At 40.6% G+C, this 23,923-nt stretch overlaps 1 protein-coding gene across 3 annotated transcripts; it reads left to right on the top strand.

Moving 5' to 3' along the window:
- Nucleotides 1–593: 593 nt before the first annotated feature.
- stk11 (serine/threonine kinase 11) lies at nucleotides 594–21,925 on the top strand. Of its 3 annotated transcripts, none has more exons than XM_028594141.1 (11): nucleotides 594–823; nucleotides 1,645–2,618; nucleotides 11,510–11,593; nucleotides 11,802–11,891; nucleotides 12,213–12,345; nucleotides 12,592–12,728; nucleotides 13,651–13,778; nucleotides 15,334–15,391; nucleotides 15,559–15,752; nucleotides 20,207–20,451; nucleotides 21,253–21,925. In XM_028594141.1, the coding sequence occupies exons 2-10, from the start codon at nucleotides 2,335–2,337 to the stop codon at nucleotides 20,413–20,415; spliced, it is 1,317 nt and encodes a 438-aa protein (XP_028449942.1). In that variant the 5' UTR covers nucleotides 594–823; nucleotides 1,645–2,334; the 3' UTR covers nucleotides 20,416–20,451; nucleotides 21,253–21,925. The 3 variants fall into 3 exon arrangements, with proteins under 3 accessions (XP_028449942.1, XP_028449943.1, XP_028449944.1); XM_028594142.1 differs by lacking the exon at nucleotides 594–823 and adding an exon at nucleotides 845–1,017; XM_028594143.1 differs by lacking the exon at nucleotides 594–823 and adding an exon at nucleotides 1,122–1,203.
- Nucleotides 21,926–23,923: the final 1,998 nt, after the last annotated feature.

Below are 23,923 nucleotides of genomic sequence, written 5' to 3'. Positions count from 1 at the left end.
TGGTGAAGTTTTAAGTTGAATGTAAGGGTGCAAGTAACTATTATTTTCTTTAGGCTATCCATTATTCGTTTGGTTTATAAAATGTAAGATTATTGTGAAACATGTTCCTAAACCCAAGTTTGTTTTGTCTGAAACTTAATCCAAAATATAATAAATGTACTATTTTAAAAGATAAAGAAACTCATCAAATCCTAAAATTTGAGAACCGTGGACATTTTTGCTTGGAAAATAATTTATCAAAACGATTGCTAATTATTTTCTGTAAATTGATAAATTTAGAGTTGCAGCTCCGGAGCTACTGGACAGTTAAGTTGAAAGTATGGTGGGGGTCGTAAAGGGAAGGAAAGTATCAAACCAGCTCAAATAAATGCATTTTATCTTCCTTTCAGTGTTAATTATAGTGTTTATTAAAATAACCCTGTTAAAGAATTACTGCAGTTAAGAGGTACGGTGCGTACCCGCCTGGACATATCCATTTTAAATTCCCAGAAATATCAATGGGATTAGACTACTTGATTAAATCTAAAAGAATGAGTAATTTACTTGTTAAACTATTTGTCAGCATTGGTTGACATTCTCGTTTCTCCTTAATTTAGGGGAGGAACGAACTTTGATTTGACGTATTAAGGTGATTTGACGCATGTATGGACTGTCAGTGCGAGTCGGGGGCGGAGGTAAACAAGATGGCGACAACCTGAGTAGCAAGAGTAACACGAAGAGTCCGAAAATTTAACTGATAGACCCAAGTGAAATATTCGCTTCACTCAGGAAGGACACAGACGAAATAAAACCCGAAACGGCAACAAGATTCATATGGATAAAGGTGAGACCCGGCACTAGGATTGGCACCAGCTTGTTAGCTTGTTAACTAGCTACATAGCTAGCTAGCAATTTACATTGTAATCTGAACGGTTTGCTAGGCATCGCAACTCCGGTTAGCTTGCGTTTGTATTTGGTTTGGTACTCCGTTGTAGGGGCTGGTTTTGATACTGAAGCTGATGTTCGTTTTGCTATTAGGTGAGTATAATACAATACAGTCCGAAAACAATTCCCTTCTGCTATCTTGCCGCTTATCCACCGGCAAATGAATTGAAGTTGGCTAACGCTAATCTTAACGTCAGGCAAAGTTGGCTATTGCTAGCTTGCGCTGCATAACCACCGTTGGCTACAGTTGTGTGACGACGTTTCGGTTATCCTCTCCAGGTAATCCTCAGCCACCTTACATTAATTGCCGTTGCTTTAAAGCAAACGTATGCGTTAAAACCTGCAATGCTAGCAAATGTGTTTGACGTTATATCAATGAACCACAAAGTAAGAGTGTATGTTGGCAGGCTAGCGATAGTTCATTCAAGCAAACGTGCTATGTTAGCTTACAGCTAGCTAATAGTTAACACTTTTTTTTTTTTTAACTGAGCAACAAAGTGTCAAATGTAACTCACATACAACTTGAATTAAAGTGGGGTGCTAAATATGTACTTTAATAATAATAATAATTTATAATATTTCCGTGGCTGAAACCCAGTAAGGTTAACCGGTCAAGTGTCATGTCTGCACAGTGTTTACCAAAGAGGGCTATCTTAGTTTAGAAACGAGCGAAAGCTATACTTTTATTTTCAATAATGTTTAAATTACCCTTGTTTTCAGGCACCATGCAGTAGGAACAGTGGTGGCATGGAGGACACCTGAGGACTGTTGGACATATTGGATGGCTCAGTCGACCTCCATGAGCCAGGCACATACCAGAGATTGGGCTGATACTGCTGCATGCGTTTGGCTGTAGAACTGTGCTTGGATCTAGTCCAGCTGTACACACTTGTTTATCCTGAGGAAACCTATGCTGTAAATCATGGGCCTTTGACAGAAATGCTGTGCTGCATGGCCTTGAAGGAGGACTGGTCGCATCTACCTAAGGCTGTATGGTATTAAATTCATATAAAAGTTATTTAGACTAAAGCAGAAAAGAATAACATTCTAGAATCACAATTTTCTTATTTATGTTCAACTGCACATATAGTACAAAATGCATCGTATACAGCACTAACTTGGCACTGGACCCAACAGATTCTTCTCTTCTGTTTGCCCTCTTAAGATAAAAGAGCCCTAATGTTTACAAATTGGGATTGATCCCCCACCTCCTCCCTCAACTCTCAGGCCTGATTTATTCTCTCACCCATGTTCAGTATTTTGTAATTCATCTGTATTCCATCTTGTGGAATTAAAACATTCGGCTCAGTGCTGAAAGGTTACAAGTGGATTACTCTACAGCAGCAATCATAGCTATTTGCGAACGTTTTAGCACAAGAGGCATAAGTTGTGGCTACCGAACTATCAGTCATGAGTACCGGCGACCTGCATCATCTTGACTATCTAAATGAAAATGAACTGATGGAGATGGATACTTTCATTCACCGCATTGACTCTACAGAGGTGATCTACCAGCCACGAAGGAAGAGGGCAAAGCTGATCGGAAAGTACTTGATGGGGGATCTGCTAGGGGAGGGATCTTATGGCAAAGTGAAAGAGATGCTGGACTCAGAGACACTTTGTCGCAGGGCTGTCAAAATACTGAAGAAGAAAAAACTGAGGAGGATTCCCAATGGAGAAGCCAATGTGAAAAAGTGAGTGTTTTTCGGGTTCGTCAACCTGTTTTTTATTTTTTACCCTTTATTTGCACTCTGACGGTGTCATAACAACATTGTTACTGACTCCTCATCTGTAATGCTTGCTCTTAATATGAGTTAAAGGGATACACCACCATGTGTTGAAATAGGGCTTATCACGGTCTCCCCTAGCTGTAGATAGGTGGGCCAACGCGTTTTTTGTGCATGCATTGTTTAAGTCCGGTGCAACACCGGCAGCGCCGCTGCTAGTTAGCTTAGCGTAGTGAATGGAATCCTATGTTGCCTGTTAGTATGTTGTGAGTAAACAAAAGACAAAAAAACAACCGAATTACTTGCACTGAGACAAAAAATGCGTTGGCCCACCTATCTACAGCCAGGGTAAACCGTATTTCAACAAACTGTGGCGTATTCCTTTAATTCATTTGAATAATCCCCACTGAAAATTTAATGAAGACAGTCAACTGGGTTTCTTATGACTGTGCAACAATGACAGGCCATTGATGCCTGTCCCACTTTATTAAATTCAAATATTTCACTTGAAATTTCTACTACCTTAGTTTTAGTTTAAATATCCAGATAATACTGTTTTGATGATTTACTTCACTTTCTACAAGAAAAGTTATTTTTTTTTTTCTCATTTAACTAGGCAAATAAGCCAAACTTGTCAAATGCATCATCATTTCACACACTTTTAAAGAATAATTTATTAGGGCTGGATCCGGATATTCGTTTGATGGGTAGGTATTCGATTTAAAATTTTGGGATTCAAATCTTCAGTTTCTTTTTTTTTTTTTTTTTTTTTTTTTTTTTTTACTGTGGTGTTTTGTCACTTTTAAGCCGCTAGCTGCTGGCTAATTTATGCAGAGCTATGTCCTCCATCTCAGCCAACAACGGAGAAATTTTGCTTTACGAGCAAGCAGTCTGATGTGTGTAGAGGTCTGTATGGTTATACTGTAGCGGCCTGGTGTCGTTTTCAGGCGATTTGATAAAAGTAAACATAGTACGAACATTCATCACGCTAATTCATAAACACTGCGTCGGTTGTCACTCGTTAGACAGGCAAAAACGCAGGTCTTTCCATTTATTTGCCTGCAGCAAAAAGTTATGACCAATTCAACTTTCAGAGGAAAGCAATCATGTAACCGGAGATCAGGCCCGTCTGTCCATAACGTGGCGTGAGAGTCCCGTTACTGTAAACAGGAAACATCACTGCCTCTATAGCTGCAACAAAAAAGTTGTAAACACTGAAGGTAAAAAACGAAACGCAAACCCTGAACTGCCGAGGAGTATGTGTAAACAATAGGTGACTGTGTCCTGCAACAACAAAGCAAAAGTAACTTCAACTCACGCTTCATCTCTTCTTTTTCTTTTTCTCTGCCGCCTTCACGTGCAGTCAGGAATTTTGACCCCCGCCGCTGCTTGCGTAGCTTCAGATATATTCTTTATGCTATTAGTACAGCCCTTTTTTATGTGCCATTTCTTCTTTAACCTGTTCTGGTTGAAGATTAGGTCCCTGTTAAGTAGTTTAGTCAGAAGCAACGCTCTGTTTCACCTGTAACCACACCAGTGATGTGAAGTTGCACTCGGCACACCCTAAATACACTTCTGCATCAGTGTGAGGACCAACAAAAAGACCTTTTAGCCTTTGTTTTAAAAAACTGTGCCTAAAAACAGTTTAACAAAATGATGATTTACAGTAAATCAGAAAATATCTTGACTTTAAACACTCATCGCAGCAGATGCCATTCAGTCAGTACTCGTGTTACGGTTCAGTACCGATTATTTGTATGGTTAAGTACTGACTAGCTAGGTATGAAACTAGTGTGACAACATGCACAAAGTCTTAGCTTTACACACAAACCTAGAGCTGTGCCTGCATTTAAGTATTCAACACTCATAATCTGACACAGGGCAGGACTGCAAAAAGTCTAAGCCTCTGTCCTCGTTTAGGAATATTCGTGGCCTGAGGGTAATGGCTCCTCCTGAGTCTCTCAGTGCTGGCCTGGTGTATCCTGACGTATACATTATACCTGACCTCAACTGGAAGAAAATGCTGTTACCTGGGTGGTTTGGATCTGTAATGATTCTCTTAGACTTTTTAGCCAGGTGTAAATATCCTTTAGGCAGGGTAGGGCATGGCCTAATTGTATTATTGTATGTTCAGTCAATCAAACCACTCTTTTCCAGGCGTTGCGGTCCTGTTCGGTCCTGTTTCCGTATCAGGCAGTGATGTTCCCCGTCAGGACGCTCTCAATGATGCAGGAGTAGAAATTCCTCAGTATTTGAGGGGATACCTGACAGTTTGCCTCAGGCTACTAAGGTGAAAGTATCTGCAAGGTCAGGCCCTTGGTGATGTGAACACTAGGGCTGCAGCTATCGACTATTTTAGTAATAGAGTATTCTACCGATTAATCGTTTTATTGAAGAGCAATAATTAACAATAGTTTAGTAAAATTTTTGGAAAAAGCAATATTTTTATTGCCTACATTGCTTACAATATCATATCTCGAAAAACTAAACATTAAGTGCATTCAAGTGCCATATTACTTTTTTTTTTTTTTTTTTTTTTTTTTTTTTTTTTTTTTTTAAAGAAAACATTTTTTCAAATGATATCAACCTCAAACTATGGCATAGGCCTACATTAAATATACATAAACATTACATTAATTTGTGCAACTTAACTTTCAGTTTCAACCTGAGACTTATCTGTATATAGGCATATATGTAAATATAAGTTATGCTAAACCTATTTTCATTTATATATTTGATTACAATGCTACACAGCTCTGTTACACTTATGCTAGTAGATCGTTGATCAGCTGTTTCTCCGTGGAGAGAGAGCGAGAGAGAATGGTGCGCAACAATCAGCTGTTTTTCCGAAGGGATAGTCAACGCGTCAGCTCTTTAGATCAAATTGTGTTTGGTGTAGTTTCATCGTCCATACGACTCTGTGATTTACTTTTGTCGGGTCCGCTTCGTGGAATGGAGGATTAAGTTAGACTCAAATGTTTTCTGTTGAGATGCTAAAGCACTGACGTCGTGCTATTATTGTGGTAAGCTAGTTCGATTTTGCAGTAGACATACTGTACAGAATCTTCGTTTTAATTACGTTTTGAACTAAGCCAGTGATAGGTTGAATATCATTGTGAACACCGGCGCTAGTTGGTCAGCACACAGTTTGGGTACCCACCCACTGATACCGTCAGGTCCTGCTCCTTCTTGTATTCACATGATTGAAACCCTCCTGGTGTCCTGCTCAGAAAGGGAGATATTAGCGAGAGGTGCACCCACCCACCCACCCATTTACCTCCTCTTAAGCAATGCTGTTTGCAGCCAATGGCCTCAAAGCGATTATTTGCATTAATGTGCATTTAAATTAATGCGTTATTTTTAGTTTTAGAGAATTTTCTATTTGTTCCCGGCTCTCTGTCTGTCTAGTCTATCTTAATGCCTCTGTGATTTGTCTGTCATGTCTACATATTCAAACTTTACTTCTGCATCCCCCATTTCCTGATTAGTATCAGAAGTTTTAATCACACAGTAGTTTATTAAATATTACTCCAGTCTTTCGCTGTGGGCCTGTGCTAATTTTAGAGGCAGCTTTAGAAAACTGTCAAAATTAGTTCACACAGAGAGAAAGAAGAGCTGCAAGATGGTGTGTTTTTAGGTCGCAGTCACAACGGCAGTAACTGCTCAGTTAGAATAATTGTTGGGATTGTAGTAGCTTCTATTTATCAGATATCCAGACTAACTTTACTGAAGTCTATCCCAGAATATTGTGTTAACCATTCTTAGATTAGCAATTTAAAGTTAAGAAATACCATTTTTTTTCCCTCAGTCTCCAGTTTGTTGGGACTTAAAGCAGCCTGTCAGCAGCTCAACGGTAGCAGCTGCAGTTCTCCATCAGTGTCTACACTGGATCCCTTCAGCCATAGTATTGTTTTTCACTGAGAAGTGTTTTCAGAGCACTAACGGCTCAATCCACCATTTGTTAACATGCTGAAGTCAGGTTAAAAAATAAGCTTGAAGCCTATAATGACACTAATTTAAAGTGTGTGACATGCAAGCTGTTATGTGGGTGTATGCCAAGTGTTGCATATAACTAAAGTGTTCATCTTTCTTGAGATGGATGACTGAAAAGGTAGCGGTTGTAAAAAATTTACCAGAGATTCATTTTATCAAAGTCACTAGAAGTTCTAGGTTAAATACACTTGTATATGCAAAGTCCAGTCGCTGGTGTCGATATCCTAGTAAAAACTACATATGAAGACAAGAATATTTCAAGTGTATCTGTAATGTGAGAAAGTACCAATAAGGAGAAGCATATAAGAACATTTAAGACCCACTTAGTAAGGTCAAACATTAAAAAGTCCTTGTGAGAAAGCCACTAGGAGGCTTAAAGCTAGGTTTATGATAGCCGTTGTGTTCCCGGCGTGAGATGCGCAAGCCATAAAATGACGTCCCAACAGCTGTTTCCAGTGCGAAGGCTCCGCAAGTTGTCGCTGCGCGTGGTCGTGCACCACTGAGTTTTTCTAAATTTGCGCGCTGTGCTTTTTTTCAACGTGGTGGGCTGGGAAGACCGAGCAGGTTTGCCTCTACAAACATCTGTATGATTCTTCATGTACAGACCACAGGGAGTCAAACGGCCTTAAATATGTGGTCAAAGAGAGACTGGGAAAAGAAGAAGCATTGCTGGAAAAACATGAGAGATCACTTTGTCAAAGCTAAAAAAGCTTCATGGAAAGAGTGTTCTTAAGGGCCGGGACACACCAGGCCGATAATCGGCCGTTGGACAGTTTGGCGAGGTCAGTGACTCAAGTTTGTTCGGTGTGTCCCGTGCCGTCGTCCGTCTGACGGGCTGTCGGCCTTCATTTTGGCAGTCGGGACTCACCCGGAAATGGCGAGCAGAATGAGCGTGACTAGAGTCTCTCAAAATCTGACAAATCTTTTAAACTGACCTTTTGTTAAGCTGAAATGAAGACAGATTCAGCAACTGCATGGCTTATGTCTCGCTTAAAATGTTTTCAGAAACATGTTTCAGTGAACTATTTTAGTACAATATGAGATCGTATTCTGAACGAGCCACCATGACAGTCTGACTTTGAATTTCCGGAGAAAACAAACGTGACACGTTCGTCCAATCAGCTGCTGGTTTTCATTTCTTGGGCAACAATACAGATTAGCGCCGCCTGCTGCTATGGAGACGTATTATGTTTCTCAAGTCGTTGTTGCCTCAGTGTGTCCCGAGGCAGTTTGTTGGACCTCGCGGACCCGACTGATCATCTTGACTGGCTTTTCTGTCGACGGTCGGCCATCTGGCTGGTGTGTCCCGGCCTTAACAGTGTTACAGGCAGACAGTAGGTTCGATTTGGGGATGAATCACGTTAATGATTGGAGTAGATGTTTCACGGTATGTCGGTGTTTATCATGGATGTGTTTACTACGGTTTCCTTGCAGCCGGCTTTCCTTTACATCGGCTCTCTTCTTCTCTACTACTCCTTGCTTATTCACAGATTCTTTTGTTTGTATGCCCTCTGGTGTTTTGGAGAACACTGCAACGAACAGTGCGCTAAGCATAAACGTCTCTGTGCATGCTCATAGCACACCCGCTACCTACGGAGGCCCGCACACTGTCGAGCGCCAGTATAACCGAAGCTTAAGACAGCTCTGAAAGGTGCCGCAGGGCTCCATAGCTGAGATGGTAGACACTTTGCATGCTACAACTGAAAAAAATCTCACATGACATCTTGGTTAGTGTAATTGAAGTTAGAGGGTAAAATGAAAATGGCAAAAAACAAACGGAGAGAAATCCTTGAGGAAAATCTAGCGCTGTTTGCAAGAGAAGTGAGACTGGGGAGAGCCAAAGCTACATAGAAATTACTTAAACAATTACATTAATGTCCTGGAGTGGCCAACCCTAAGACCAGGCCCCAGTCAAATCCTGTGAACAAACTGCAGCGCGATCACCTGGATACGGGATACAGGGGACTTTTACAAGGCGTCCTTAAAGTCTGTTCCCCCCCAGCTTTCTCCCAGCATGTAGATTGTGTTACTAGAGGGAAGAACACACTAGACCATGTATACTCTAACATCAAAAAAGCACACAGAACTGGACCTCTCCCTCACCTGGGCCAGTCAGATCACATCCAACTCCTGATCCCAGCATAAGTCCCGGTCAGAAGGACTATACAGCCAAGTAGGACGACTATCAGAACCTAGTCTGACCCGGCCCTGTCCCAGCTCCAGGACTGCTTCCAATAAGGACATGGTTGTGTGCAATATGTTACAGAACAGAGCCCTTTGTTTATGGTTATGATTTCATCTTGCTTGTACATTTTCCCAAGAGAACCACTGAAATGGCCTCCGAACAGGGCTTCTTTAAACTTGTAGAAGGATTTCAAAAATATCGTCTGAATATCGATATCAAGATATTGAAAAAAAATATCGATATTCATTTTTGTTAATATCTCCCACCCCTAAAACTGATCCCACTCCAACATTTTCTTACCGTTGCCATATAATGGTACTGTATACCTTGTTGTATCATCCTGAAGTCCCAAATATTTTAATACCATAGATATTTTTTTTAACTTCCCCTGGGTCACACGGTGGTTAGTCTGGAGTTGTGTTCTTGCTTTTCTTGTTAGGTGTGTTTTTTATTTTTAATCCTGGCTATATTTATATGTTTAGGACAAAGCTGCAGTTGTCGCCATTTTTAAAAAGAGTACACTAGTGTTCCTCATCGGTCTTACTTGGTTGAAGCCTTATGTTTTCCAGCCGGAGAAAGCTAGATGTTTGAGCCTGTAAAGGCCTGTCTGTGTGTGGATGCTGTTGTAGCCCCCAGTGCCCCCCCCCCCCCTCCCTTAACAGCCTTGGTTTAGCATTCCTGTCTGCCAAACACTTCCTGCTTTTACAGGGTTGCTATGGGAATGGGCATGCTCATAACGGCATTGATTGAGCAATGCAACTCCTGTTTCTATGGCAACACCCCAAGAATGCCATGCCCTAGTTTGGAATGACAGGAGCGCACACGGACACACATGCGTGCCCTAAACTAGACACAGACTCTGGACCAGCACAGTGTAGACACAGATTTTTTTAATTTTGCCGCTTTGTGCCAGAATAGCTGCCATATCGCTGAGTGCTGAAATCCTTTCAGCTCTGCAGCCTGTAGGCCTTGAACACACAGGTCCATCAACACACATTTGAACTTGGAGACTGCAGATGGACTGCAGCAGTCTTGGTGACAGCCCGCCTCGGTTATATGATTTGTTTAATGGAAACGAGCAGTGATGCAGATGCAGCTTGGTTTGCTACATTTCAAACATCTCATCTGCGCTTGCTATTCAGTTGTCAGATGTATAGCTTTAAATTATGCTATTTATTATTCCTTACCATATTTTAATCCTAATTATGTTTTTATGTGTGCATGTGCATGCTGTCTTTTTTTTTTTTTTTTTTTTTAACCAGTGCAGTGATTCAGCAGTAACTGCTTGTGTGTGCAAGCGCAAGGCTGACTAGGCCCAGAATATCCATTTGTCAGTAGTAAGATTGTGTATAAGGCAGAGGACTGACACAGCTTATAAACTGCAGGGTGACTGATAAGGGACAAGTAAGCTCCAACGTGTTTGTTGTGAGATTGTGTCAAAGTCACACACACAAAAAAAGGAGACGGATGACGCCTCAGCACTGTAGGGGCTTCATGGTCTTTTGGCAGAGGCCCGCTCCCTTTTTATTTATCCGCAGAATTAGGCCTAAGATTTTTACAATGTTAACCCTTGTGTTGACTTCGGGTCACAGTCTTCACATCTTCACATTCAGTTTATATCAGAAAATATGGGACGTAGAAATAAGTGCTGAAAGCGTCGAAGAAAAATTTAACAATTTTAAAACGTTGGAAAAAGCAAAAACGGCGAAAAAAATGTTTTTTTCCAATGTTGACGGGAAGGGTTGTACACAAGGGTTAATATGCTCACAGAGACCAAAAATGTTTTGTTTAATTTTTGTCTGTGGTGTTGCTTACATTATCTTTTCTCCACACTACATATGCAATGAGGACAGAACTCTGCTGAGAGCACATAGGTCCATCATGATGTCAGACACAGTTTGGGTGGTGCTTCTTACTATGGAAGAGGGAAATTAATTTAACTCACATTATTTGCTAGCGGAAAGACAAATTGGATCCAAATCTAATCACAAAATTTTCTTCCCTGATTGTTAAGCAGCACTTCCGTATTTCATCTGTGTGTGGTTGGTATGTCTTGGGAAGTCTGTGGTTTGTACTTTGTGCTCTTCCTATCCAGATCCAAATTAGTTAGTGTCCCCACTCACAGCTCTCTGATGAATGTTGAGTGTCCTGGGTGTTTTGTCATGCTTGTGATTTAAACCTCTTCTCTTCGGGTAGCGAAGGGAACTGTCAGATTATCTGTCTTTCTGAGGCTAGTGTAAATGACTGCTGCAGCTGCACTCCGACAATATCAAGTCTTACAGTATCATTCCTGCACTTCTGTTTTCTTTAAATCCCCTTTTTAGAAAAGGCTCACATGTTTGTACTCTTAATTTAATGGATATACAAATGTAGGTTGATACTAAATCACAAAAAGAGACAAAATGACACCTACTGTATCGTGAAATGATATGAGATTCTGCTCAACAGATCTCAAATCAACCGCTTAATAGAAATGCCAGTACTGTAATAAAACCAATAATATACTTGTGCTCTTACTATACCTAGCCATATTAGTGCGGTTGTGCTGATGTATGGCAACTGGCCTTTATTCTACGTTCTCAGCACATATGGGCCGGTATTGGAATATATGACACTCCCTGTACGTTTGCTTGAGTCATCTTTTGCATGTTTTTGTTTTTGTGTCCAATGCCATTTATAGGGAGATTCAGCTGCTAAGAAGACTCCAACACAAGAATGTGATTCAGTTGGTGGATGTGCTCTACAATGAAGAGAAGCAGAAAATATATCCTTGCGTTGTAAATGAATGTGCATATGAGTTGATTTTTGATAGTTAATGGTTTTTAAATGTTAGATTTTAATGTTACAGTTCGGGAGGGTTATTTCTAAATGCCTACATATTTCCATTTGTGACTTATCAGCTATATAATGGGCTTACTTTATTAAAGGATCTATTTGTTTGGTTTGGTTAATCCCCTTGACTGCTGACTTACGTATATGGTGATGGAGTATTGCGTTTGTGGGATGCAAGAAATGCTGGACAGCGTCCCAGAGAAAAGGTTTCCAGTATTTCAAGCTCACGGGTAAGTTTCTTTCCCTCCCCTCTCTCCCTCTTTCCCTCAGTCTCGCTGTTATATTTAGATTAACCCTCTCTGCAGCCATTGGTCCAGGCCTAAGTTTAGATCAAGACTGCAGGGCCTCTACTCTTAAAATAACTGACCATAGATTGTGTGAATATGTGGTCACTGCTGGAAAGCCACTGATGCTAAAGTACTAAATTACAAAGGTTCATGTGACCACAGCGATAAATCGTTTGATATGCCTTTTTTATTATTATTCTTGTATGTAACACTTCCACTCCTCTTTAAATTGTGTCCGTCAACCCCTCTGTTTTTTTTTTTCAGGTACTTTTGCCAGCTCTTAGATGGCCTTGAATATTTGCACAGCCAGGGAATAGTTCACAAAGACATTAAACCAGGGAATCTGCTGCTGACCACAGACGGGGCACTTAAAATCTCGGACCTGGGAGTAGCAGAGGTGAGCCCGGGCCGCAGCATAGTGTTTACCATCCAGGGGAATTTTTTTTTCTTTCTTATTTTCACCGCCAGATTTCAGCTAATCAAACAACGAATTCCTATTTAGGTAGTGATAGTGGAACTTTCAAATTAAAAGTGGTGTTTCATAAGAAGGAAATGGCAAGAAATTATTCATTATTTGTGGTTATAGATATAAAGAAACACTAACTCAAATTCTCACTAATATAGTTCACTCTATATTTTTCAGGCCCTTCACCCATTTGCAGAGGATGACACATGTCGCACCAGTCAAGGCTCTCCGGCCTTCCAGCCTCCAGAGATTGCCAATGGACTGGACACCTTTTCAGGGTTTAAAGTGGACATTTGGTCTGCTGGAGTAACACTGTGAGTAGTCAGAGCCTCAGGTTGCTCAAGCTCTCATAGAATGCTTTAAATATTATAGCATTTTAAAGGCCCAATTATAGACAGAAGATCTGCTAAGTTGTCTTAATATCTGACAAAATGAGATATTGTTTGCCTGTGGTACTTCATTGATTGTAATGGAAAAAATGCTGTTAATGCTTGTCTTTCCTTCGTAAGCGTGGTTTATGCTTCTGTGTTAAATCTACAAGTGTGAAGATATTTTGTTAAAGCACCAATTGCCAACCCTAGAATATTGCCGCAATATCGATATTGAGATATTTGGTCAAGAATATTGTGATATTTGATTTTCTCCCTATCGCCCAGCCCTACTATCCTCCTACTGGTTATTCTGTGTAAAGATTAGAGTGTCATTTAGGGGAATATATGGGACACACTGCCTACAAGATACAGAGAGGATTGAGAAGTAAGGTGTACGTAGGCATGTTATACTATAGAAATAGCTGTAGTAAAGTGCCTGTATGGTGCTATTAAATTTGAAAGAATAGTCAAAGATGACACCACTACGTCGCCTCTGCAGCTTGTTCTAGTCACAGTGAATTAGGGCAACACCGATAAAGCGGTTGCAAGTGTGTTTACACTTTTCAAAACTCCACGCAGACAACGTGTACTGCAATATAATGGCATGCTGAAAGCGGTCACAGTGTGGTTCCTCTAAAACACAGAAACAGAGTTCTACATAAAGGATAAATAGGTTTGGACTTATTTTACAACAAATTGTTAAAAATTAAATGTTATTACAAAGAGAAAGTACGGACAAGGCTACTGCCAGTTGCCTGTATCGGCTCAAACGTAAAAGGTTCCCAACCCTAATTGTGACGACTATTAACAGTATTCCGGTTTATGATACACTTATAGTACTTGTTGACTCCTTCCATCAATTCAGATACAACATTACAACAAGTCTGTATCCGTTTGAGGGGGACAACATCTATAAGCTATTTGAGAACATTGGGAAAGGAGACTATACGGTTCCCGAGGAGTGTGGACCCCTCCTGTCGGACCTGCTGCAAGGTGAGTGTGGTATAGAGCTAAATGGTTTTACTAAAATACTTTGTTCATCAAGGTTTGTTGCTGTGATTACAAACTAATGGGTGATTCATAGGTCAGCATTGGATTAATCCATTGAGTGTCGTATTTTTGTCATAGCAGCAGATGACTGTCATGCATTATCAGGCAAAGTCATGCACTTATTTTAACAATGGTGGTTTGCTCTTATTATGTTTTGTTTTGTAAGTTTGTCAATTGGAAGTAAAACTTTGAGATGGAATTGGTCAGATATGTAGTGAGAGCAGTAATAAATCACAAAAAAGTCCCAGCCAGTGGCCGGGTTAGCTCAGTTGGTAGAGCAGGCACACACGTGGAGGTTTACTCCTCGACGCCACGGGTTCGACTCCGACCTGCAGCCCTTTACTGCATGTCATTCCCCTTCTCTCTCTCCCCTTTCATGTCTTCATCTGTCCTGTGGAATTAAAGGCCTAAAATGCCCCCAAAAAATTATCTAAAAAATATAAAGTCCCAGCCAGTCGCACGGATCTTTTCTGCATGCATCCAGTAGGTGGTGCTGTGACACTAAAAGTCACTTGTGACTTCTCAGCATGGGAGGCTTCCTCCAAATTGTAGAAATCCCTCTAGCTGTTGACGTAGTTCCCATTGATCCGGAGCCAGCAGCAGAATACTAAACACATTTTAGTCAGGCGTTGCTTTTCCTGTCTGGAATGCTGCAATGTTTGCTTGTTGCCCCTTGTAAAAACAAAGAGTCAAGAGTCTTTTATAGTTAAACGTATTATCGGCTGAATGGATGTAAAATCCAAAAGAATGTTGGGAAGATTATGTTTGCACAGACTAATGAAATAATGAAGCTGAATGCTTAGTATTGTAGCTTGTTATCCATCTTATTTTACTGTACTTGTTGTCACATGTAGGGATTTTGAACAATGTCTTAACCGTGAATAGGTTGGGAAAAAAACCCACATTCTGGTGCTGTTATATCTCACAGATTCTCCATCCCCCATTTTGTGTGAGCATTTGACGTCTGTGTGTGATGACGCAGCACCTGGGAGATAGTCAGTCCATAATTACATGGTCTAAAATAAGCCCAGTGCCACAAAAGGTGTCCTTCAGAAGGCACAGCACTACTATCGGAACTCTGCATGTTGCCCCTCTCTGCCTGCTGGGAGACAATTACATTATTAGGTCTGGATAGGCACTGCATCACTGCTGCCTTATCACACTGACATTCTGCTTTTCCCACAGTTTCAGCTCCCATTATGATAATTGAGGGACAAAATCTTCATTACTTGGTACAGCTGTTATGCTACTCATATTGATGTTTCCTTACTGTACCTCATTGACTCTTTAAGCTTTGCAGGATGCCTTGACACACAGTGATGAATGAGTTTATTATGAGCTTTAATTAATGTTCCTTGAATAAGTTTATCATCTGTCTGCGGTTATCTCACCCCTCACTGCTGCAGCCTCCCACCACTTTTTGTTTAACACTTAACAGAAAGATGACGTGAGTGGAGAAATTTAGTCTTGTTGTGATTGAATGATGTTTGTTTTTCAGGAATGCTTGAGTACGACCCTGCAAAGAGGTTTTCCATACAAAATATAAGGCAACACAAGTGAGTGATTTAGTATATTGCATTTATCCCATGTAAAATTATGTACAGATCTTTTAAAAAAAAATGGAAATGTGTGCAACTCCTGGCCTACAGTAAGTGCTTAGAAAACTTAATTGAAGTCTGATTTGTCATTTACATGTGCATTTGCATCTGCCTGTCCTTTCTAGCTGGGTGCGTAAGAAACACCCCCCGTCTGAGCCCCCTGTGCCCATCCCTGCCAACGCAGAAAGCAGGGATCCTTGGCGGAGTATGACCGTGGTGCCCTACCTGGAGGATCTGCACGGCTACGCAGAGGACGACGATGACGAGCTCTACGATGGAGAGGATGAGATCATATATACTCAGGACTTCACAGTGCCGGGTATGTGTGAGCTCAGACAATTCTTAAAGTTGAACTCAAGATGGATTTAAATATCTTTTGTTTTTTCTAGTCTCGCATTGCCAGACCTGTTTCCATGGCGCAATTTTGAAAACTCCACATAAAAATATTAAAGAACTGTTCACACAATACAGTAACGTAAGCTATTTAAACTTGGTGGATACATAGTTAAAAATAATTTTCTCTTACCAGTGTATCCCCATGTGAACTTAAGCAATGCCCACCAATCGACACCTAAACGTCCCAGTTATACTGTATAGTAAATGCCGTAAACATTTTCTTTGTAAATCTTGTTGATCCAAATTTTCTTCAAAACGTGCAATTTTCAGCATGTAGCTTGCTAGCTCTAAATTTGTGCGCCGGATGTCAGGCAATTTTCCTGGAAATGTAATTCCGCGATATGAGAGCAATCAGTGTTTAGTAATTGTATTTTGTGTTGTTTTGGTTTGTCCTTATTCTTTCGGTTTTGACTTTGAGAAGACGAGGAACTGTCTGTTTGTCTCATTGTTACCTATTTCCTCTTGTGTGACAACACTGAATCGTCCTTCTTAGAAATGTGTCACAAAAAAAGACATTGCTGTATAGCACCAAACCTCTTCCTTGGGTCAAAAATGTGGTTCAAATTAACGTTTAAAATTTCAACTTCTAACTAACCCACATTAAACTTTTGCCTCTCACTTAAAGCCATAAAAACCACACTCAATGCATTTCACTGGAAAGTGAAAAGCAGTAACAGGAATTACTGCTTATTACTGTTTATGTTAACATGATGGTAACACCGTTTGTACGTTCTCATTTTGGTAGTGAGTCTTTCCCCCAGTGATGCTCATGCTCTTTTGTTTTAGTGGTTAAAAAAAAACTTGGACCATTGGGGTCTGTGTAATCAGAGTTCAAGGCAAAGGTTGGAAATTAGCACCAGCCAAATGCTGGTAAAATATGCAAGTGGCTGCTAGATTTGCTTCACTCACCAGCCAAAAAAAAAAAGTCTAAAATCTATTGAGTGGCAGGTGGATATTAAACAATTTTCAGTTCCACATCACACAAAATGAAATTGTCACTTCCACGACTTACTGAAACTGCAATGAGGTAAATAAAGGCTTACCAGAAATGTCTTTCTATATTAATCCTGATAATCAAACTGAATTACCATTTCACTTCATTCATTCAGCCTGACACAGTGTTCATGTTAGCCAATTTTTGTTGGAAGGAGTTATTTTGTTTTGTGACATTCATCCTGCCAATATCTTTCAGTTGATGCATAAGCTGCAGTAGCGGTTTCCAGGATCAGTTGACTTAACACATTCCACATTCAAGATCAAAGAAATTATGTCAATTCAAGTATTTATTATTTCTGTACATGGATGGACTCAATAACAACTACAGCTGTGTCGATGTCATCCACACTTTTTTTAGCAATTTTTCTTTCTGTGTTTTTCATGAATTTAGGTACATAGCTGGCTACATGCAAGTAGGAAGATGATGTTCACAATCTTAAACCCACCTACTAAGCTCTGATTGGTTGACTGTTTTACCTATAAGGAAATGGTAAACAAGGCTTAGATGTGCATAGATTCATAAGGTCTAGTAGTAACAGGCTGCACTGTCAAATAATTCTTTTAGTTTTAGAACATACTGCAACGAATAGATAATGGCATTTATATTTGATTTGATTTGTTCCCCAACTTTTATCTTTTCCTGCAGAAATCAGATCCTTTGTGTTGCTAGGCAACAGCTGGTGATAATGAATGCAGCAGTCGGTGTTGAGTATCTAGAAGTGGTGCCCCACATAAAAACAAAATAGAGCTGCAGAATGTGAATGAAGTGATCTAAAAATAGTCTAGTTAAAATGGTTTTGGTGTGAAAGTATGAATGGTTTTCAAGGGTTCACTCCCACACATGCTGAGCACTGATTCATAGGATGCCTCATAAAGTAATAGTGTATGGTAAATTAAAGTGATGGTTTGGAGTAATTTCACCCTAGGGTCCTTTGCACCATGACCTCGAGCCAAACGCCCCCCCAGAAGCTTTTTTCACCTGGGTCGAACACTGGGAGAGTTAGCATAGAGTAGCGTTATCAGCTGAATAGCTTAGCTCAGGGGCTAATGGATCCGAAGTGTCTCTTAACATTACCCCACTAATAATGCCCGAAATGATACCAAATGTCTACAGTAGCACAAATAGGTTATGCACTCATAAAACGATGGATTGTAAAGTTTGTAAGTACACCAGAAGTTTATGTAAATAACACTTGCCTGCTGGCTTCTGCTCTCTGCTATTGTTGTTGCTGCTGTAAGACGAGTGCTTGGGGACGTCTACAAATTACAACACCGAAAAGAGATGCAACAAAAATATTTATTAATTTAACTTATTTTTTAAAGTAAGTGTGGTGGAATAACTAGGAGACAAGTTATAATTGAGGTAAGTTTGGAGACATTTCCTTATTTAATCATTAAATTAATAAATATTTTTGTTGCATCTCTTTTCGGTGTTGTAATTTGTAGACGGCCCTAAGCACTCTTACTGCCCGGTAGTAACAGCAGTGACAACAACAGCAGAGAGCAGAAGCCAGCAGGCAAGTGTTATTTACATAAACTTCTGGTGTACTTACAAACTTTACAATCCATCGTTTTATGAGTCCATAACCTATTTGTACTACTGTAGACGTTTGGTATCATTTTGGGCATTATTAGTGGGGTAATGTTAAGAGACACTTTGGATCCATTAGCCCCTGCGCTAAGCTATTCAGCTGATAACGCTAACTCTCCCAAAGTTCGACCCAGGTGAAAAAAGCTTCTGGGGGAGTGTTTGGCTCGAGGTCATGGTTCAAAGGACCCTAGGGTGAAATTACTCCGAACCATCACTTTAAACAACCGTATGACCTGATGGTTCTCTTAAGCAGTAACTACATCTACTCGTACCAAAAATCTAGTAGCCGGTATCAAGAAGTACACGATACTCGATACTACTGTGTGTAGAAGAAGAAAAAAAGAACTATAATACATAAATTAATTCCTTTTATTTAAACATTGAAACGTTATAAAAAACACAACAATAGTGACAACTATGGATGTCATGATACCAGGGACATGTTGCTCTTCTTTCAGTGTCCGTTGTTTTTTAGTTTGAACTTTCTGTTACTGTTTGGTGTGGAGTGGAGGGGGCAAGGCGAGCGTGAGTCACATGTAATCTGGAGAAAACGTCAGTGTTATGGAGCCACAGCCCGCTGCTCTGAAGCCTGGCATCACAACACAGCCAGCGTATGGTAACGTCTTTCATTTGTTTACCTGGAACTCCCAGAGAGCAAGCATGTTTAGTTAGGTCTATTTCTCTCTGCCATCGTTTTTTTTCACATAGAACCGGGCTGGTTAAAGTTAACTTAACTGACGTTATAGTGGTCCGCTAAAATGAGCGCTAAAGTTGGCTAATGTCAGGATGGCTGTGACAGACAACGGCAGAGAGAAACAGACTTACTTTCTGTTTGGGAGCTCCAGGTGAAGTTGAGAAAGCCTTTGCTGTAGATGTATGGTAAAGTAGTGCACGGACATAAGGTGCTATGTTTTTCTGTCTGGTTGGCATTCGTCTTCTCCAGCATTTAGCGGTAGACTAGAACACTTGTAGGCTTATACACTGCCTACCAAGAGTCTGGGTCTGCCGAGGTTTCTTCCGAAAAGGGAGTTTTTCATCGCCACTGTCGCTATAGCTACTGCTAATGCTTGCTCTTGAGGGAATTACTGTAAATTGTTGGGGCTTTGTAAATTATAGTGTGGTCTAGACCTACTCTATCTGTAAAGTGTCTTGAGATAACTCTTGTTATGATTTGATACTATAAATAAAATTGAATTAATTGAATTATACTGCCCCTGTCAGATCTGGAAGAGTTGCATCCCCAGGTACCTACAGTACTATAGAAAAATGAGTACCGTCAAGTTTTCAGAATTTTGGTACCAAAGTACTGGTTCTCGTGACATCCCTATCACACCGCTTTTAATATTGTTAGGGTTTACAGTTTTTACAGTGTGGGAAGTCATTTAAAGGTTCTCACAGCCCGAGACACACACACATACACACACACACACACACACACACACACACACACCTCTGCACTTGAAATGAACAAGTCTCATTTAGGTTAGGGCCTATTTTTCACTCCGTTGATTTCCTGATGTTGTAGATTACTATTTATCTTGTTTCTCATGGTTATCTGACCTGACATTATGCTGGTGCTGCTGACAAATGAGCTTTTTAAAGGTCCCTTTCTAAAGAAACCCTGTGTTTACAGTTTTTACAGCAGCAGGTCTGTGGTAATTCCCATCCATGTAATTGCTCGGTGTGCACTCTCGTGCTTTTACTGCACTTGCTCAATGAAGCAGTGGTCAAGTCAAGACTTGTGTGAAACTATGATGGATTTGTTTTGAGCCTAATGTGCGTGTCTTTAGGACAAGTGGCCGAAGAAGCTTGGGGTCAGGAGCACGCGGACTACAGTCCAGCTGTAGCCAAGCCAGTTTGTGTGAACGGGACGGAGGGTGGGTCTCTGAACAGCAAGGCCAAAGCCGAACGCCGATCCTCCTCTTCATCCAACCCCTCACGTAAAGGAGTCTCCACAGCCAGCAAGATCCGCAAGCTCTCCACCTGCAAACAGCAATGACCCCCTCCCCTTCCTCCCTCACCAACAATTCACGTGGTGAGTGTGTAGACTGTTAACAAAAGCTCTGACTTGTGCTTCAGAAGTGCTAAGAGGACACCTTCCATACAGTAGATAGAGAAAAAAAGATTAACACATAAGGAGAACAGATGAAAAGATAGGAGGGATGAGAATGTGTTAGAACCGACGGAGACGTGGAGATGGATACCAGTGAAGAGTGGCAGAGAAAATCAGGGAGGAGAGAGCGTTGATATTCAGAAAGCAGTGCTCTGACTCACCACCACTCCCCAGGCAGACTCATGGGTGGTTTTCTATACAGTCACAAAAACTAGATCTGGACTCGTCCGATCATGGAGCATCACTTTTCTACTCCGTTAGGATTCATCTAGACTATAGCCTTCCAGGGGTTAATCAGTGGCTTTCATTCAGGCAAAGAAGTGGGGCAGATTTATGCTGCAAGCGTACACACCAATATAACAGGTTGTCCTCTCTTTCCAGTTACCACCCACATTTTGTTCTTTTAATCTTTTGCACACACAAACCAGTCACGGTGTTTGTCATGAGTGCAGTGCAGAGGAGATGCTGTGCATTAATTTGTTCAGGCAATGACTCATCCCGGTTAAGATAAAGTGGGCTGTGGGATGTTTATCTCTCTCTTTCTCGTTTTTCACCCTATGGATGAGTCTTTCCGTGTTAACAGCACCAATTAGTACTTATGTGTTGTAATTCTCTGATACTTTCAACTAAGGCAAACTTGCTTTTGGACATGATATTTGATGAGCTTAAACTTGGCCTCTATAACGTCTGTTATACTCTGTCCTCCGTCTCTGTCCCTCTTAGGTTGATCTCTTCCCCATCCTTCTGTGTCTGGATTCCTCCCAGTTGTGAGAGAAACCTGCTGACGTTAATGCCCCCATACCTCCTTGGACCACTGCAGTCTTTTGAAGATGTTGTATGAGTGACGGGGAGGAGGACAGCATGAAAATGTTCTTTTTGCTCTGAGACTGAGGCACTGGCTGTGAAGATGGTGTTTTTGTTTTGTTTTTCTCTCCCATATTTTGGCTCCTTTCAACTCTTGTCATCCAGTTCTTTCAAATAGTCATTTCCCCTCACCATCCTGTCATCCTCTTCGGAGGGCCAAGTGTTGCACCGGACGTTACAAACCCCATCACCCCTGTACCCCCAGCCATCAACCCCACCTTCTGTTCCTTTGACTACCTTTTGTTTTTACAGAACCCTGATGGCAGTTTTAAGACACATTGTGATGTGTAAAAAAAAAAAAAAAAATAATTAAAAAAATTAAAGGAAAATTAAAGATAAAAAACAGGTAACACAAGTTATGAATAATTCTATATTTAAATCTATAATGAGAATAATTAGGATAGTACTCTACTACCACCAACATGAAAAAACTGCATGCTGTACAGAGCTGGAAGAAAGGGAAAGTGGTTTGTGGACACACTGACAGACTGAAGCTTTGAGATCCACTGCTGACCTGTTGGGGATTTTTGATTTCCATTTAGTTCTTTTTTTTTTTTTTTTTTTTTTTTTTTTTTTTTTTTTTTCCCAATGAATATTTTTTAATAATTATTTATATAAAATATGTCCCAAACAGGCTATTTTGTTGGATGATCCTTTTTGTTTAATTTTGGGTTGAGCATATTTTTTATTATGAAATACTCCTCAGTGGTTATATTTGTTTTTTAGCGTTTTATTATTATTTGACCTGTCCTTAACGAGGTTATACTTTGATGGGAATACTGCACTCGTCTTTCTCTGATGTCTGCAACTAGATTGTAGTCCGATCCCAGAACATCAAGAGGCCGATGCTGCTCGGCTGCAGGCGGTGTGCCGTCACCATCACCATCACCCAGTCACCTGTTTTCCAGCGATGCTCTTTGTTGGGCTGATCACAGCAGCGGGAGCTGCCCCCCCACCCCACCCCTCTTACGCAGCCGAGAGCAGGTGAGTCACAACTCTGAGGGAGGGAGAGAACAGCGCTTCCCACGTCAGCAATGTCAACGCAGAGATTCTCCGTTCAGCAAGACACACAAGGAAGGATGAAGAGATGGCTCACTTAACAGGCCGAAGAGCATTTCAGCGGTATGATTAGTAATGTCAGGACCCATTTTGCTTTCTGTTCCTCATGGTAATGATTCTCCTGTTAAGACAGTTCCTCACACTACATTAGCTTACATGAGTCGTATTACAACAGCATAAAATCGCAACTTGTGGAGTCACTTCTAGTTTCTCTTTTTTTTTTTTTTTTTTTTTTTTAATTCAGAAAACAATGTTTGATCCAAAATGAATATGCGCCTCAGTTGGACCCACGAGGTCAAGCCTTTTGTCAAGGCTCCAAGACGTTGAATTTTCTGCACTACTCGTTTTACAATAAAGCAGATGGTTCACCATGAATGAGAATAAAGACATGAGTTTCATAACATACATACATGTACTGTAGCTCAAACCCAATTATATGAGCGGAAAAAGGAATAAGCTGTACCTACCCTCGCAGTTTCCCAGGTGACCTTATACATTTTAACATGCAGCAACGTTCTCATGTTGAAGAGATGCAATTTGACATGAATGCCAAACAAATGATTACATTTCGCATCCATACTTGCAGACAGAGCGTGAAAAGACAGCTTGTCAACCTGTGATTTTAACATGAAGACTGAGGATATCCTCAGTGTTACTTAACAGATAGGGCTGCCAATATTTTATATTTTTCTTAATGTCAACAAATAAAGCCAAAAATGTGTTAGTTTGTCTCTCAATACTTTCTGACTTCCCCTGCCTGTCTGTAGTTCTCAGCCCGAAGCCCATCATTTTCCTACTGAAGACAATTCTTTAGAAGTGGGTGACAAATGCTATTGTATGCTTTTATTTTAAATCCTAAATGATTTCCTTAAACAGCTGGGCACTGTGGTTTTTAGCAAACACTCCTCCAGTGGGAGTAAGTAGTGCAATTTTGGGGTAATATTTTCAGCTGTGGATTAACACATTTTGTGCATATTTATGATGTATGTGGGATTCATTTAAAATAAATGTGGCTGTGTTTGTAGCAATGAAAATGTTACCCTAGCAACATGTTTTTTGCTTGTTTTTTTTTTAATATACTTTTTGGACAACAGTGGAGAGGACTACGATATAACAAGCTTCGGCTACACAGGATATTCTTGAAAGGAGGATTAATTATTAGTCTTAGGTCTTAGGTCTTTTCATTGCATTTGTTGACAATAAGAAACACAGAATATTATCAGACTTATCTTTTATTTGGTAATACAGAGTAATTATATCCCATGCCGCTGCTTTTTAGTTTCAACGTTCACAGCCTCAACTCTGTCATTGGACCATCTGTTTAAAAGCCTGAGAGGCTCCTGTGTCAGTCACTTCACCAGTCAGTCTGCCCCTCAGCTGAGTCCCAGCAGTGATACAAAACCCTTTGCTCGAGCCCACGGAAGCTCCTGGATACCGCCTCCTTAATAACGATGAATAATTGGGACAAATG

The sequence above is a fragment of the Perca flavescens genome, chromosome 12 (genome assembly GCF_004354835.1).
Source record: "Perca flavescens isolate YP-PL-M2 chromosome 12, PFLA_1.0, whole genome shotgun sequence".
NCBI lineage: Eukaryota > Metazoa > Chordata > Actinopteri > Perciformes > Percidae > Perca > Perca flavescens.
Note: the sequence above shows the minus strand (reverse complement) of the source record. Positions and strands in the feature narration are given on the sequence as shown.

Bases quoted from the DNA above. Each gene is read 5' to 3' on its own strand.
- stk11 (XM_028594141.1), top strand. From the start codon at position 2,335: ATGAGTACCGGCGACCTGCATCATCTTGACTATCTAAATGAAAATGAA. The intron at 11,892-12,212 runs GTAAGTTTCTTT...TTTTTTTTTCAG, and splicing joins CCAGTATTTCAAGCTCACGG to GTACTTTTGCCAGCTCTTAG. The intron at 15,392-15,558 runs GTGAGTGATTTA...TGTCCTTTCTAG, and splicing joins CAAAATATAAGGCAACACAA to CTGGGTGCGTAAGAAACACC.